Source organism: Pipistrellus hanaki (genome assembly GCF_964339955.1).
Source record: "Pipistrellus hanaki genome assembly, chromosome: 4".
NCBI lineage: Eukaryota > Metazoa > Chordata > Mammalia > Chiroptera > Vespertilionidae > Pipistrellus > Pipistrellus hanaki.
The window spans coordinates 4,849,585-4,867,750 of record NC_140506.1 but is presented as its reverse complement, the minus strand read 5'-3'; the positions used below and the strand labels follow the sequence as shown (position 1 = coordinate 4,867,750).

Below are 18,166 nucleotides of genomic sequence, written 5' to 3'. Positions count from 1 at the left end.
TAGCAAATGTTTTCTGTAAAGAAACAGACTGATAAATACATTAGGTTTTTGGGCCACATATAGTTTCTGTCACATAATGTTTTTTGTTATTGTTTATTGCAAACTTTTTGAAAATATAAAAACCATTTTTAGTTTGTAAGTCAGAATATTGGCCAGTTTTAACAACCCAGCTCTAGACTAAGCTCTGTGGTTACGTACTGGAACCATACTGTTCATAGCTAGATTCTCAGACCTAGCATAATCCTTGATATACAGTAGCTATCCTTAAAATTATGGAATTAAAGCACCAGGTTATGAAACAAATATTAGAACTACTTTATTACCTTAATTACAACTAATATATTACATACGTCACTACTTAGCCTGTGCACCATGTGTAGGTAGTCGTCACTTGAGCCATGTCTAGGATTATCACCATGATGATTAGCTGAACTGCCAGACAATGGACCAGAAACTTTATTATCATGTAAGTTTCTCAAACCACCTGCAACAATGGGACTTGATACCGATGCTGAAATAAGAATAATAAAAAAAAAGCTTTATAAACTGTTAAAATTCTTAGAGGACAATAATTGTTCACAAGAAATATTTTAAACATACATAAATTATAGATAATAATTCAATGAGCACTCATGTACTAACTCTTCAGAGCCTGATCAAATCTTAACACTATTACATATAATTCAGATCTACAGACATGCACCCATAAGGTGGTTTCAATTAACAAAGGACAGCATATATGATGATGGTTCCATAAGATTACATAATAGAGCTGAAAAATTCCTTATCACCTAGTGATGTTGTAATATTGTAACCATCATAATGTTGCAGTGAAAAGCATTACTTACATGTTTGTGGTGATGCTGCTGTAAACAAACCCATATTTATCACCTCTCCTATATAATAAAAGCCTAACATGCTAAATGTCCAAGTGTTTGCTTGACCATTTCACCAATCACACTGACCACCTGGACAGATGCTCTGCTGGTAGGTTAGCTTGCTGCTGGGTTCTGGTGGATGGGGACTGAGCGAGATGGGCAGGACATGCTTTGGAACCAACATCCCATGGTCCCTCCCCAGCGGTCGGCCAATCTACCACGGTTCCCCCCCAACCTCTAAAATATTTCTTCTAATTAATTTCTTTTCAACGGATCCGTGCACCAGGTCTCCGGTATATATAGAAAAGCCTAGTGACTGGAAAGTTGGAATGACTGGAATGAATAGTCTCTATGATGTGCACTGTGGCAGCCAACTGGCCAAGATAGGGGCCCAGATTGCCCCCATCCTCCCTCGGCCCATCCCCGTGGTTGGGCCCACCCCTGATCAGCCCCCACACTCTTATTGGGGGCGGGGCCAGCCAACCTCCCATAACTCCTCCCCACCGCTGGCAAGGCTCCCATTGCCCCCCATCGGGGCAGGCCGGCTGGACCCCACAGTGCATGAATTCATGCATTGGGCCTCTACGAGCAATAGGCTATACCACATAGCTTAGGTAAATAGTAGGCTACACAATCCAAGTTTTTGTAAATACACTCGATGATGAAATGGCCTAGTAGTGCATTTCTTAGAAAGCATCCCCACTGTTAAGTGGCACATAAATGCATTTTTGAAAAGATGCAAATCATTAGATATAACTGAAGGCCTCCATACATCAGGATATTCTTTTCTATTCCCTTCACCTTCCATTCTAAAAGTAACATATTTCAGAGTTCACTCTACCTATTTCTTTACATCTTTGCTATGAATGTATTCCTAAATAATATCTAACATTGCTTTGCACATTATGACTTTACATAAGTGGTATATCTATATATCCTTCTGTTACCTGCTTTTAACTTCAATATTATTTTGAAATTTACCCAGTTTTATACATGTAGTTTTAAATTCATTCATTTTCAAATATATATATTCTGAATAATATACATAATTAATTCATTCTTTATTTTTTTATTTCAGAGAGGAAGGAAGAGGGAGGGACAGAAACATCAATGATGAGAGAGGATCTTTGATCGGCTGCCTCCTGCATGCCCCCTACTGGGGATGGAGCCCACAACCCTGACACTTGCCCTGGCGAGAAATTGAAACATGACCTCCTGGTTCGTAGATTGACACTCAACCACTGAACCATACCAGGCAGGCAATTCATCCATTCGTATGTTAGATGATTAGACTGCTTTTTGTTGTCATAATGCTGTAATGTACATTCTTGTATATGACCTTTTTTGTGTTTTACAAATGTATCAAGAACTGAAATTGCTGACTATATCCATTTAAAAAAATGTTTTTTATTGATTTTAGATAGAGAAGAAGGCAAAAAGAGAGAGAGGAGAGGGAGAGGAAAGGAGAGAAACGTCTAATTGGTTGCCTTCAGTACACACCCTGAGCAGGGATGAAACCTGCCACCTGGGCATGCGTTCTGACAGGGAATGGAACCCGCAACCTTTAGATGCATGGGATGATGCCCAACCAACTGAGCCACACCGGCTGGGGCTGGGTCTGTCCATTTAAAAATCCTACCGAATATTAACCAATAGCTTTCCAAATTATTATGTCCATTTGTAGACCACTGGTGGTATATAACAGTTCCTACTGCTCTATATCCTTGCCAACAATTTCTGTCACTTACATCTGCATTCTTGATTAACAGTTAAGCCAAGCATCTTTTCATAGGTGTTGGCCATTCAGAATCCCTTCTTAATATAAAATCTTAAAAATAGTTTCCTATATTTTATTTTTAAGTTTTACAGTTTTCTTTTTTCACACTTAGGTCTTTAATTCATATAAAATTTAGCTCCATGTGTGGTGTGAGATAGAAATTCCAATTTTACTTTTTTTCATATGAATAACTGCCTAAGTATCATTTAGTAAAATACCATTCTTTCTCCTTTAAGAAATAATACAATATGTATTACATCCCATTTGTTCATGAGTATGTTCCTAAGCTCTTTATCAAATTCCATTTCGAGATGTTCTGCTCTTCAATGCCTTGACCAATATTACAATAAATCTTGATTTCTACTAGCTCAAGCTATATCTCATTCCATTACAAAATTATCTTACCTATTCTTGAATTTTTATTTTTTCAAATAGATTTTTAGAGGCAGCATAAATTGCATAAAAACCCCTACTTGGTATTTTTATTAGTGTGGCATTAAATTTATAGATTTGAAAAAAAATTCCAATCTTTACCATGAGTTTTTCCATCCAGGAAGATGGCATAACTCTTTACTTTCTTAGATTTTCCATCCCCGGTTGGGGAGAATACAGGAGGTAATTGATCAATGTTTCTCTTTCATATCAATACTTCTCTTTCTCTCTCTTCCTTTTCCTTTCTCTTAAAAAAATAAAAATAGAAATAAAATTCAATAAAAATATCCTTAGGTGATTTAGAGGGGAAAAAGAAGATAAGTGTTATGAATGACAAGAAAATTATCATGTAGAAATGAAACTCTGGGGAGGGAGGGCATGTATGGGGGGGGCAATGGTATATGTACACAGATAATAATTTAATTAAAAAATTGAATGCAGACTAGATGATAAAATAGAGCTATTCTTAATAATTTTAGGATAAACGATTACAGTTGGTGTTTATATAGGAGAATTTCCATCTTTTTAACAGATGTATTTAAGGGCAAAAATTTATAATACTTGTTGCTGAGGGGGTTCTCTCCAAAAAATGTATACTAATTAGAAATCACTTAGAAGCCATTTCATACATACTAATGCAATATAACCTTATAAAAAGACATCATATATCAACATTTGCCTTCAACTGAGAACTAGTAATCTAATCCCAGAAGTTTTTGACCTAAGATTACTAATTTTCCTCTTCTTGTACTATATTTACTTTATAGTAAAATTTTCACACTATATACTTCGTCAATTAAAATGTAAATTTTCTTTGGCTTAGTGCCATGTAAAAAGGTCAATAATAAAGCAGTTCCTAATTTCATAACGAGATATACTCAGTTGTATGAAAAATTTAACCCAGAGTGTCAAAATGACACTGATCCTTTTATCTTCCAAATGAATTTCCAAATGATAAATGTTACACATATTTTAAAAATAATGTAAATCCATATCTTAAGAATAATGTTTATTGGTAAGTATGCAGTATAGTTTAGTTTTTGTTTTAGAAAATATAAAAGAAATGAATTTGCTTGAAGTAACAGGTATTCTCTTTAAATAAACAACTGACTTTCTTACCTTGCTGCATCTGTGGATGTGTTGTGTAACTTGAAGGATGGGAATATGGCATGTATCCTGCAGGGCTTTGTGGGGCATATGGACTAGGCACTGGGCTATTTTGTTGTGGCATAAATCTGTTCCCAGAGCTTGTCTGTGGTGGCACAAACCGGCTAAAACCCAAAATCCAAATAAACAATATAAGGAAACAAAATAAACATGCTATTCCTTGAAATTTCACTGTCATACAATTTTCCAAATTCTAATTTATCTAAAATACAACCTATGCAAACAGAAAAAATTTGAAAATAGTCAGATATACCAAAAACATTCACAAATCATAATCTGAGTAACAATAGTTTGAAAAAATTGAGATAATTCATTTATTTTACTTGCATAAAAATATCCATCTATTTAAGGTATATAAAGCCATGCTGCCCAAGTTCAACTCCATAAATTTTCTTATTTAGCTAAAACACATTGGTTATTTTAACACATTATTTTGTCTGAATTAAATCAAGTTACTAAAAACGATAGCTACTTCAATCAGTATATTACAGCATTTCCACATATAACATTATAAGGAAAATGTTCATATGGGTTAATATTTAAGACTAAGCATTTTATTTTCTTAACTACATACAATTCACCATCACCTAAATGTATGTATATACACAAGCATATTCAACATAGAAGACGTTATATAAATTACCTGGAGGGGCTATGTGAGATAGTGGTTTGTTGATAATTGGAAGATGCAGGACTACTGTGCATGGAATTCTGAGAACGTTTATATTGAGATATCATCATTCCTAAACAACACACACAAAGATGGTAAACATATTATTTTCTTCTAGAAATTGCCTTAAAATGATTTAAATTGGTTGTTCTTTCAAAAACATAAATATCCTTTTACTATGCAATTAATCTAAGAACAGATTAAATTTAAAATTTAAAAAATTTTTACTTGCTTAAAAGTCCCATCATTTAGCCTTAGAATTTGAAAAGAACTTTTAGAAGTCGCTCTAGCCCTAGGCGGTTTGATTCAGTGGATAGAGTCGGCCTGGCCTGCGGACTGAAGGGTCCCAGATTCAATTCCAGCCAAGGGCACATACTTGGGTTGTGGGCTTGATCCTCAATGTGCGGTGTACACGAAGCAGCCAATCAATGATTCTCTCTCATCACTGATGTTTCTCTCTCCCTCTCCCTTTCTCTCTGAAATCAATAAAAAACAAAAACAAAAAACTAATGGTATTAAATTTTTTTAAAAAGCCACTCTAACCCCTTATCAAATATTACACACTTCCTTCTACAATAGGTCTTTGGGTGGTTTCCTATTAAATGGATTACTTTTTATATACATCTCCCATCCTTTGGAGCTTAATTATATGTTTCGTTATGATTCAGATGTAGGTTTTTAAAATTTTTTTAAATTATTATTTTTTAATTTCAGTCTTAGGTTTTTTAAAGTATTTTATTTAGGGGCCCAATTAGCTGCTACAATCCATCTGAAAATCTTTTGATGCAGAACAGAATGATCCTATTCTTTCTTCTATAATAGTTCTTTGCCACATATTAAGGATTAAATAAATATTTGATTAATGAGAGAAAATGTAGGGGTAGCTTTCAGATTCTCAAATTTCTTTTCAAGCTGGACACTGTTCCTTCAATTGTTACACAAATGTCACTTTGTTATTTAGAAGATAAGAAAAACTGAATTATTTAGACATTTGAAAATCAAAGATAAAACCTTTCATTAACCCTGAACTTTCTTATGATATGCATAGCCTATCTTTTTGGGAGCTTCAAACATCACATTATATTCCCAAATTTCACTTCCTGTTATTGATGTGAAAAGTGTCTTTCACCAGAAACACTGAAACAGAAGCTATGTGTTCATTCTGCCAGGAATACCACAGAAGGGATTCTAGCCTAAGACAGTGGTTGAATGAAATGAGGGCTCAAAATCACCTCAAAGTCTAGCAGAGTAATACTAAAGTGTTTTCCTTTGTATATAGGCTAAATTCCAACTTTTGAGCTTTTTCTTCCAATTCAATAATTTAATTACCTTTAAAAAATATATATTTTATTGATTTTTTACAGAGAGGGAGAGGGATAATTACCTTAATTATTATTGCTGTATTTTTTTTTTTTTAAACAGTGAGGGCAATAGTCCATAAGATTGGAATTAGAAAAACAACACCTGAATTAACAGTCATCACTGGGACAAGCTGGAACTAGCTTGAAAGCAATTGTTTTAGAAATAAAAGAGACAAATGAAATTCTAATAGTTCTTTCTGATTATCTCAAAGTTCCCAAAAAGTATAAATAAAATGATTTGCATATTAATAAATTTTCTCTATGTAGGAATCATTTACACCTAGAAAGCATCGCCTTTTAATATCTTAAAGCCAACTATGACTTGAAAAATGCTTAGAAAAAAAATAACATGCAATTAATTTTTAAATGCTAGTTTATGTTTTTACAAAGTAGGATATGGAGAAATATAACGTTTTGTACTAAAAAATAAGTATACGTTAATATAAAACACAAAATGTGACTGAAAGGTAAATCCTCTCCTAGAAGAGTTTTCATTAGTGATTTACTACCCAAATTAAATGTTTAAAAGTATAAGTTAACAAAATGTAGTATGAACAGACTTGGAAGATTTCCTTTATTCAAGCACATATTTACTACATCATATTGTACTAAATGTTCCTATCCTATTACTCTTTCTTCCAATCAATGATCTCTCCATATTATCTTTTTATTCCAACATTCTTCCAGAGCAAGTATAATTCTAATTTTCCTTTCACAATTCACATCTGTCTCCTACTACTGCAAGCTAGCTTATTAGTTCCAGTGAAGATACAGTCTTGTCCTGTTTACCTGCCTTTGATTTGCTACAAGATGAGTTAAACAGAGGCATTCTTTTTGGGGAATGGATAGTTAACTATGAGATTGTTTTAAAAACACAGTTCACACACAAATATACAAAATCAACAAAGTAATTACTATTAAAACAAAACTAGGAGATGGAATGGGAAACTTCACAGAGATGCTTTCAATAAATCTGGCAATATTCTTGAATATGATTAATCAATTAAATAAATTAAATCTTCTTGAGTTGTCTACACTATTGCCTTCTGACTACTTTAGTCTTAAGAGCCACGCAAGTATCTGGGCTTGACAAATTCGGTAAGCTTCAGACTGGAACAATGTTCCTAACTCAAAAGTACACCTAGACTACAAAAAAACTGTACCTCTGTTGGACATATTTTTATGACTTTTATAATATTTAGTATAAATAGGTTTTTTCTTAATAATAACTTATCATAAACCCATTTTTTTCATTGCTAAGAAACAGAAGTATAAAACCAAATACTATATACCCATAAATGTAATCACCATCAATAATAAAACTAATACCTGCTATAATTATTTATACATGTACTGCATGTTGAAAAGCTCTGCAAATATTTTTATTGTTTGATTTATGAAAAGGCTTTTCATACAAATTATACAATTTTCTAAAAACAAAAATTCCTAAATCTTTTAGATAAACTAAATACATTCTGAAATTATCTAACAAAATACACTTTAAACTTGGTCTAATTTTCAAGAAGTTTAGTGGCATATTAAACTGTAAGAATATTAACATTCATCTAGTTTCTTGGCTGGATTCAAGGTATAACTGCAGCATTCACAGCTAACAACAGGCTAACCTGTTAAAGGAGATGCTTTTCAATTTAAGTATTACATGTTAAACAAGTTCTGATTTGGATCCATTAAAAAATATACTCCAAAATTCAATTATTATGAACCTCACCACTTTGTACATATTTGTTCTGCATACTTTTCTCCCTGAAAACGTTAGGACTCCTTGCCAGGACAGCCTGCAACAAGACTGGTATGTCGCCTTCTGGATCATCACTGCCAAGATTATCTTTCAACTCTCTGGTATTGAAAAAAATAAATATCAAAAATTAAAACTGTGATTGAGTGGTTAAGAATTTCCTATTCTACATTAGTTAGATAGCAATTCACAAATGAAATTCAGAAAGGCTGAAACAAAAATCAAGAAAGTTATGGTACAAAAAGAAATCACACAAGTATGTCTAATAATTTGATGGACTTTTGAAGATGCTATTCCTGGGAGAAATAATGATAAAAAATGACAAAGGAGGATTCTTCTAGGACAACCTTTTTTTCCCCTTCCATTTTAAATAGGAAAAAAAAAAAGCCCAAAACATATTTTATGAAACCATGAGTTTAAGGATTTTCACATCACTTTCAAAGTAGAACACAGTATTTCTAAGCTATTCAAAATAGCCCTAGCTGATGTGTCTGTTGGTTAAGCATCATTCCTTGCACCAAAAGGTTGCTGGTTTGATTCCCAGTCAGAGCACTTGCCCAGGTTGCGTGTTCGGTCCCTAGTCAGGGTGTGTGTGTGGGGGGAAAGCTATCGATTGATGTTTCTCTCTCCCTCCCTCACTTCCTCTCTTTCTAAGATATCAATGAAAACATCAAATAAACTATTAAAAATAATAATAAGGTATAGAAGTGACAATTATGTACAGAAGTTGGAATTTGGGGTTGGAATAGATTTTTTCCCCTTTACATCTGAATATGAGTCAGTCATTTTGAGAATGTCTTCTGAATGAAATATGACTGCCACGTTAATTAAGACAAGACCCAGAGATTATGTAATTTTTTCATCTTATATTGTTTTCTCAAAGTCATGAGGAAGAAAAAAAAAAGCAGTGGCTAAGCATATTCACAATTTTCAATAAACCTGAAAGTGAATAGCAAATTAAATTCATAACTATGTAAGATAAATATACTCAGTATTTTAAATTTTACATTCTGCATGTTACTGTTCCTCTCATTAAACCTAACAAAAACGATTTATAAACATGGTGTCCAATGGTGAGGTTCAGTAAATTTCTGAGGGCAATTTTAAAGTAGCTTTCCATAAAATAAATTATAACTATATTTGTACTGTTTTCCTTTATCTCTTAAAATATTTGGTGAAAAATGTTAAGTATGTACAGGTGTAACAAATGATGTAGTATTTAGACATTGCTAAATTCAAAATATTGGTATTATACATTCTTCTGATTTTTATCAATCATTTCTAAGTTTCTCCAGCAGCAAATTCACATTTAGTATTTCACTTCAGAGCTATCAGTTTTAAACTAGCCCAAAAATATGTATTGTATTTAATGGCAGAGACCTTTCCACTATCATGTGCTTTATCCTCATTTCTCTAAATGATAAATCTTTAAATCTAAAAATAAAAATAAAAAAATTAAAGGATGGAAAGATTCATGAGTATCACTTGTAGTGGGATAAGGGTGAGATTTAACTTTTGCATTGTTAAGATATAATTATGTACTGCTTTTGCAATAAAAAGGAAAATTTAACAAGTATACTTATGTGCAAAATTTTATATATAAGTATATCATTTAAGTTTAGATCATTTTTAATTGTCTATTGTGTGAAAACACACACCTTTGTTCAGACTGTACAATAAATCCTTGGGAAAATCAGTCCCTAATTCAGCAGTAGCTTTCTATGGAGTTAGTCTTGAGTTCTTCTTATACTTCCCATGAAAGACTTGTATGCCTGCTCCAAATAAAGCTAGCAGTACTGTCCATAGTAGGTGGGAATTCTAACCACTCTAACAATAACAAGAAAAAGGGAGATACCTTCAAGGGCAACTTTAGACCTCTGCACAGATCCATCTTGATTGGTATCTCAAGATTATTACAAAGTATTGAAAAGATCTTTATAGAACTAAACGGGTCAGAACTCAAAGTAACCATGGCCTACTTAAATCTAATTAATATTTCATCACAGAGGCTATATTCTCACTTAGTGTATATTTAACAATAAACTATATATCTAATTTTTAAATAAAAAGCAAAACCAGGATTCTCTCATTCAGAACAAAACTTTTCACTTTATTTTGTACTTACATGTGATCTGTTGATACCTGGTTGAGGGTATGGACAAGCTGTGAAACCAAATTATCATCCCTACAGGCCAAAAGGCAATTCACTTCTTCTGCTATTCGTGCATTAAAAAGAAGGCTCTTTGTAGTTGTAGCAGGTAAAGGGGATGGAAGAGGCAGCTGGTTCAGGACTATTTGGAATAAAATCAGATTATTAGAAATTGAGTTACTGAAATAAGTCACTTCAGTGCTTATATTTATTTTGGAATTAAAAATATTATAAATATAAACATGACATTTTTTTCAATGTGATTATTATTAAAAGACATGCCTCCTTTCCCTCAACGAACTCCAATTAACTCTACATAACTCCTAAAACATCACTTAGACTATAATAAATTATACTACTCACTGAGGATAAAATTCAGCTCCTTTATATTTGCATTGATTTTTCCTACCTTAAATTTTTATTAACTTACTAAATAAATAAATAAATAAACAGACCAAGGTAAAGTTTAAACTAAATAACATCAAAATACTGAGAATCTCATTTATTTTTGCTTATAAGATTTATCAGTATCACTAGTACTCTCACATAAAGAAATCAAATAACAAAATCTTACTCTTCATCAGACTGACAAGTAACATACATCTTAAGGCTTAAGTAAATATAAAGATAAATAGTTCACTTTAGCAGAAGAGGACTCTAGAGTAGAAGAATATCTAAGGTTTTTTGCTTTAAGTTATAAATTCCTAAATAGTTCTCTGCTTCTTCATTCTATTCTAAAAAGCAAACAAAAGAACACAAATGGTTTACAGTACTTTCCATGTGGCTTAATTTTTAAGCACCTACGTACATAGTATAGCTATCCATGCTGCTTAGCTCCAATTGGTACTAACAAAATTTCTATTAATAAAATTTACTTGCTGAAATAATGGGGAGGACAAACAAAAAGAAATCCCTGGTAGTATATTTGATTTTGCACTCAAGTAGATTGTATGAGTTTATGCCTTACCTATAACAAAGTTATAAACTAAACAGTTTTATAAGTTTTCTTAGCTGAGTTATTCTAAACCCACCTGCTACTTGTTATGTCAGACTTCATCAACTAGCCTGCTACTTTCCTAACCTCAAAGATGTAGTCTGTTATCTCTCTTACCCCTCCTAAACCCTGCTGGAAATTAACAAAAAAATATTATTTGGGGAACACTGAACACAGATAAAAATATTTCTTGAAGTTATTTTCTCATAGCTCCTTTATTATAAAGCCCTAAAAGTTGCATAATACTACACGAAGAAAAGTATGCCAACTTCTCACCTTCCATCCTTCCTTCTCATATAATTTTTTTTCTCTTCATTTATTCAGGTAGGATGACATAGGGACTAATTAATATTGTGGGTAGCTTTCTGCACTATTACCCAGGGACAAAGAATTAGTGTTGCCCACCAAAAGATTAAGTCCCTAAAATATGTTACACTATATAAATCCCAAAAGAATGACAATGTTCTTTTAAATTTAACTGTTCAGAGTAAAATAGGCTGCTGATATCTATGACAAACTCCAATAGACAGATACTGAGCACGATATCCAAAATAACCATCACTAAAAATTAAGATAGTTGGGATATCAAATTTTCTTTGAAGGGGAGTTCTAGTTACCATTTCTCTAAGTGCTTTTTAAAAAGTTTGTATCAGTTCTTACGTGCAAACCAATGCTTCATTTTTTATTTTTCTTAATGCTTGGTCTCATCAAACAAAAACATAGTACCACTTCCTAATGGGTCCTTAGGATGAAACATAAAGTAAGGTCTTACCTACTAGCAGTTGGCTACACTAGTTTTATTACTTACATATGCATGCCAATAAATCAAAGAAAATAATGACGTTTATCATTCAAAATCTAAAATCTTAAAAAAAAATTATTTCATTACAAATAATTTTTGTTGTAGTCCCTCTAAAAATCATTGTTGACAGAGAATAAAACATAAATTAGATAAATTAACCAAACTTACGGTCTGTGAGACTTGCAATCCCCGCAAGAGTAGTGATGGGGACATGGGGCATATCCCCATTCATCCTGAAGTTCTGGAATGGTGTTGCCGATAAAAATACTTAGTTCAGGTGCCAACTGTCATTACTTCCCATTTCCCAAACACTAAAATGAAAAAGATAGAATTATTTGTAATATATCAAATATATTATTATTAGGGAAATGCTTATAAAATATAAACTTTTCTGCTTTTCTTATTTGTTCAACCTATTTAACAACAGCCATAGTTCATGTACTACTTACTGTATTTGCATATACTGCTTTGCATATAACTTATTTAATCCTCCCAACAAACAAATAAGGTAAGTACTATTATTTTCTGCATTTTACTGAGAAACTTAATTTACAGGAAATTTAAAGTAATTTGTGGAGCAAAGATTAGAATCCAAGCAATCTGTCTCAAGAGTCTCTGTTACCAGCAGACTGTATTACTAGACAAGGATACTAAATTTTGACAAGCACTATAATTCCTTTGCACATCATTAACATATTAAAATCTAGCTTCACCTCAACTTGCTAGCTATGTCTCTCACTACTTTCCTACATAAACCATTCTCTCCAATCAAGCTGATAAAATTACCTTGAATCCACCTGTGTTTCCTCATTGTTATTTATATCATAATATTATCTCCCTACTTTAGTCCAATTCTTATAATTCTTTAAGATCCATGGCAAGTTTCCATTAGCTCATGAAACTCTATGCAAATTCAACCAAAAGCCATTCTACCTTAATCTACTCCAAATTTACAACATTTACTGCCCAACGTTCTTTGTAAATAATTATACATTCTTTTGTAATATTTTGTTGAAACATGTCTTGTTTCATTCTTGTATAATTTCCTAATGCTCATGTACTTATCTTCCTATCACTGCATGCTTCTTACCAATCAATCAATCACATAATATACAAACACAGGCAGGACAAAGAAAGAAATGGGTTGCTAACATTTTAATATTCCCATACAATGACTTAGTTGACATATTCAGTTTTTATTATATTACTGTGTGTGTGTGTGTGTGTGTGTGTGTGTGTGTGTGTGTGTGTGGACATTTTATAAAATTACTGAATACCTTTTCCATTATTCTGTTCAATGACCCCCAATTTTTCTCATCTTAATTTCTCATGTAATGTGGTTTTTGGAACATTTATCTTTTCTTTAACAATATTTGTGTGAAAACTTTCTTATTGAAGTATATAAGACATTTTAATAAGTGCACATTTATCAAAGATATTCCTTAATTAAATACAAATAAACTAATAAGCAAATAGAGGTATACGCCACAACAACTAAGACGTAGTGCTAAAATGGAAAGCTGAATAGTAATTTTCAGTTTAAAGATTTCCCTTTGTTAGGAGGTTGTCAACTTCAAAACAGTGAAATAACACTACTAACTACCTACCTTTACCAAACTTAATAGAAATTTGCAAGAAGTTTTTCTTTCTTTAAGTAGAGGTATAAAGGTAGTTAAAGTTAAGAATTTTCTTTCTCCTCAAATACTTTTATTATAAATATGATAAACTGACAAAAGTTCACAAAACAATACATATATGCGTTGTTTACATAGTTACAAAGTAAGCATCCACTGAATCACCATCCAAAAGGCAACCTAGTTCCTTCTAGAGTTAACAGCCACCCTGTCCTTTTGGTAATCACTTCCTTTTCTTCCCTTTGTAATCTAATGAATTTTATACACACTGGCTGCCCAGTGCACGAAATTCATGCCCAAAAGGAAGAGAGATTTTGTGTCCCTCAGTCTAGCCTTTACCCTCTCCAATCTGGGACCCCTTGAGGGATTGTCCGACTGTCTGTTTAGGCTCGATCCTGGTAGGATCAGGCCTATACAGGCAGTTGGACATCCCTCTCACAATCCAGGACTGCTGGCTACCAACCGTTGGCCTGCCTGCCTGGTTGTCCCTAACCGCTTCTGCCTGCCAACCTGATGAAGGCAGGAGGATGTTGTTGTAAGAAAATTATGTATAGCCGAAACCGGTTTGGCTCAATGGATAGAGCGTCGGCTTGGGGACTGAAAGGACCCGGGTTCGATTTCGGTTAAGGGCATGTACCTTGGTTGCGGGCATATCCCCAGTGGGGGGTGTGCAAGAGGCAGCTGATCGATGACTCTCTCTCATCGATGTTTCTAACTCTCTATCTCTCTCCCTTCTTCTCTGTACAAAATCAATAAAATATATTTTTAAAAAAAAGAAAAAAAAAAGAAAATTATGTATAGAACAGCATGAAAAACACCTTATCACACGAGTCACTGTTGTACCTGTAAACTGTCATACTGAAGCAGTTAATTAACAAGTGACCATGTTTAATTATTTAATTCGGAGAATAGGAACATATAAAAAAATATATTTAAGAGAGTTCTATTGTGGGCTACCCAACTTTATTCTGTTTTCCTAAATCCCAGGTAACATATAAAGCAGACCCAACCCTAGGCTGCAATTTTTATATTATAAGTTATTTACATAATTAGTTACCACATATAAATTACAAGATTAATAATAAACCTAAACACAAAATTGTGCTTTTCATAGTGACATGATGCATTTGCATACTCCAATGTCAATTCAAAACTGGAAGTGAGAGAGGAAGGGAAACAACAATTCTTATTTAATTTAAAATGCATTAAGTGTCGGGACCGGTTTGGCTCAGTGGATAGAGCGTCGGCCTGCGGACTGAAAGGTCCCGGGTTCGATTCCGGTCACGGGCATGTACCTTGGTTGCGGGCACGTCCCCAGTGGGGGGTGTGCAGGAGGCAGCTGATCGATGTTTCTAACTCTCTATCCCTCTCTCTTCCTCTCTGTGAAAAATCAATAAAATATATTTAAAATAAATAAATAAATAAATAAAATAAAATGCATTAAGTATGGTTGTAAGTCATAGTGATCAGTTGTTCTGCTGTTTGGTCAATCTGCATATCAGGCTTTTATTATATAGGAAAATCAGTTTTCTTCTTTGTTCTTAACAATTCACATCATACATTTTAATACAAACCAACTTTAACAAAAGTTCCCATTACTTATAAAGATTCCAGATGATTACTACCATAGGTAAATTGACTTGCAAAGGCCTACAGAGTAATTACATGATGTCCAATCATAACAAAACATACAAAAACTAGAGGCCAGGTGCACAAATTTGTGCACCAGTGGGGTCCCTCAGCCTGGCCTCTGGGATTGGGCCAAAACCAGGTCTCCAACAACCCCTGAGGGGTCCAGGATTGCGTTAGGGCACAGGCCAGGCCGAGGGACCCCACCAGTGCACAATTAGGGTGGGGAGGGATGCAGAAGATTCATCAGCAGGGGAGGGAACCCGGAGGGCTCCAGGGCATGTCCGGCCCATCTTGCTCAGTCCCAATGGGCTGGACCCAACAGCAAGCTCACCTACCAGTCAGAGCGTCTGCCCCCTGGTGGTCAGTGCACGTCATAGTGAGCAGTTGAGCAGCCTTACCATATCATTAGCATATTATGCTTTGATGCTTTGATTGATTGAACAGAGGACCAGATACTTAGATATTAGGTTTTTATTACATAGGATAAAAGCTGCATCAGGAAAAAATAATTCTGAGCCTTGGAATTTGATTTAAATTAAAATCTTTTCTATACAGAGGTCATACAGGATATTTCCAAGTGCTGCTATGAATTATTTGGGCTCCTATTACATCTCTCACACAAAATATTTTCTCACCTTCTTTTCCACTGCAGAAGAAACAGCCCATCTCCAACCCCTAATAAAGGTTGAGACTATATCTTATACCATGAGACTATTTCCTATGCAATGGTATTAGAAATGCAAAATCAGTGAAGATTTTCTCTCTAAGTGAGGGTTAGACCTTAAAGAACTATAACATTTATATACAGACTTAAATTCTTACCATAACATATTTGATGATAGATAATTGAATCTGAGATATGAGAAAAAACACTTCTATGTAAAATTACTGAATAGTCCACAAGAGGGCACACTTTCAACTAATGTAAAATTTTTAAATTCTTTTTTACTGGTCTATTAAAGGTTGGCCAGATTCTTCTAAATTGTGTTATTCAACACCAATAGAGAACAACAGATCCTGAGTTTGTAATTTTAAGAAAATATATTTTTATTGATTTCAGAGAGAAAAGGAGAGGGAGGGAGAGAATCACTGATTAGCTGCCTCCTGATTGCCCTACACTGGGGATTGAACCCGTAAATCTGGGCATGTGCCCTGACCAGGAATCAAACCATGATCTCCTGTTCATAGGTCGACGCTCAACCACTGAGCCACTCTGGCCAGGCTATCATTTTTGTTGTTGTTGTTTAAACATAGACAGAAGAAATTATTTTGGGTTACATATAAAATATAAGGAAATCCTGAATACACCAAGACTTCTATATTAATATTAAATTATAAAAATATGTGAAATAGTCTCATCAGTTCATTCTGTTAGCTGTTTGGAATTTGGCAGCCCTAAAAATCTTCTCAAGGAACTCTGGCTACTATTAATTTTTTATCCTCATTATGTAACACTGTCCCTAGGAACAATGAATTCTTCAAAACCACTCTGTTGGAGAACAAAGACAATATATTTCAGATAGTATAGGAAATTCAGTTCAATAGGTGAAGATGATAATTAAAGTACTCTGAGAAAGAGTACACACAGAAGATATTTTTAAAAAATCATATTCACTTCTGCATATAAACATCTACATGCTGATAACGCACCTAATTTCACACACACACACACAAAAAAAAATCAAAAACCTTACACCCTGATCCTATATCCCTACATCAACAACTGCTTACTTTTCATAAGTCAATTTATACCAATAACAACTTAAACCAACAGCTCCTTACTAAGGAGCTAAATTTCAAAATTATGTTTAAGTAGTTCATTTTACAGGGAAAGAAATAAAAAAGACTGGTCAGCGTGGCTCAGAGGTTGAGCACTGACCTGTAAACCAGGAGATCACGGTTCAATTCCCAGTCAGGACACATGCTCAGGTTGCAGGCTGGATACCCAGTGAGGGGCGTGCAGGAGGCAGCCCATCAATGTTTCTCTATCATCATTGATGTTTCTGCTTTCTCTCTCTCTCTCTCTCTCTCTCTCTCTCTCTCTTTCTCTCTCTCTCTTTCTTTTTCTCTCCCTCCTTCCCTCCCTCCCTCCCTCTCTTCCTCCTTTCCTCTCCGAAATCAATATATTTTTAAAAATAAAGAAAAGTGACTTTTGATTCATATTATCAGTAATAACCTTTTTAGGACTTAAACTGACCCCAGCACTATGTCATTTTATAGGATTTAAGTATATAAATTAATTACACAAATTAGAATATATATTTTTCTAAATTAATAAGCTCACGTTCAATGAACTAATCACAAAATACAGGTTTTATAACATCGAATGACATATTCTTTCTATATATATATAATTAAAAAAGATTAGTTACTTAAATTCTGTCATTATCAGTACATCTTTCATTAGGACACATTGGTTTTTAAATTTTAAGTAGGGTTTCTGATTAACACTGATCATAATTATACAAAATTAAACTTTCTATGAAACAGATTATTAAAGAGAAAATGTAACAGCAACTACAGCCTGAGGTAGAAGGTAAATGAAAATATAGATTCAAATGACTGTGTGCTATAATAAGTCTCCAAGATAATGCTATTAAACAACAAAAGCACCTGAACTCTTTAATTAAATCTTAAATTCTCTGTTTTATTTTGTTTTCTCGTTCAGAAAGTCATGGTTTTCTGTAGCCAGAATATATAGTAGCTTATTGATTTTAAAAATACCTAAAAGAAATGATTAAGGATAGAAACTTTATCTCATGTTACAGGGGACTTTTATTATTGTTTAAGAAATTTAAGTAAAATTGGATGGGATGCTGAAAAGAGGGACATAAAAAGAGGTTACTCAAAGAATGTTTTAACACTATTATCTATTACATATAAACACAAAAGCAAACTAGACTTAAGATGGAAA

The 18,166-nt window shown here is 33.5% G+C and overlaps 1 protein-coding gene across 5 annotated transcripts in view; it reads right to left on the bottom strand.

The window, feature by feature from the left end:
* The window catches only part of NIPBL (NIPBL cohesin loading factor), a 157,941-nt gene that overhangs the window by 89,970 nt on the left and 49,805 nt on the right, over positions 1-18,166 (bottom strand). For 3 of the 5 annotated variants that reach the window (XM_084880551.1, XM_084880549.1, XM_084880553.1), the window contains exons 2-7: positions 12,155-12,297; positions 10,167-10,332; positions 8,015-8,142; positions 4,898-4,997; positions 4,207-4,358; positions 351-511 (exon numbers count right to left, since the gene is read on the bottom strand). In XM_084880551.1, coding sequence (XP_084736677.1) covers positions 351-511; positions 4,207-4,358; positions 4,898-4,997; positions 8,015-8,142; positions 10,167-10,332; positions 12,155-12,218 — 771 coding nt within the window. In that variant the 5' untranslated portion in view covers positions 12,219-12,297. Of the gene's footprint in view, positions 1-350; positions 512-4,206; positions 4,359-4,897; positions 4,998-5,300; positions 5,402-8,014; positions 8,143-10,166; positions 10,333-12,154; positions 12,298-18,166 lie in introns of those variants that run through there. The other 2 variants (XM_084880550.1, XM_084880552.1) reach the window with 2 other exon arrangements.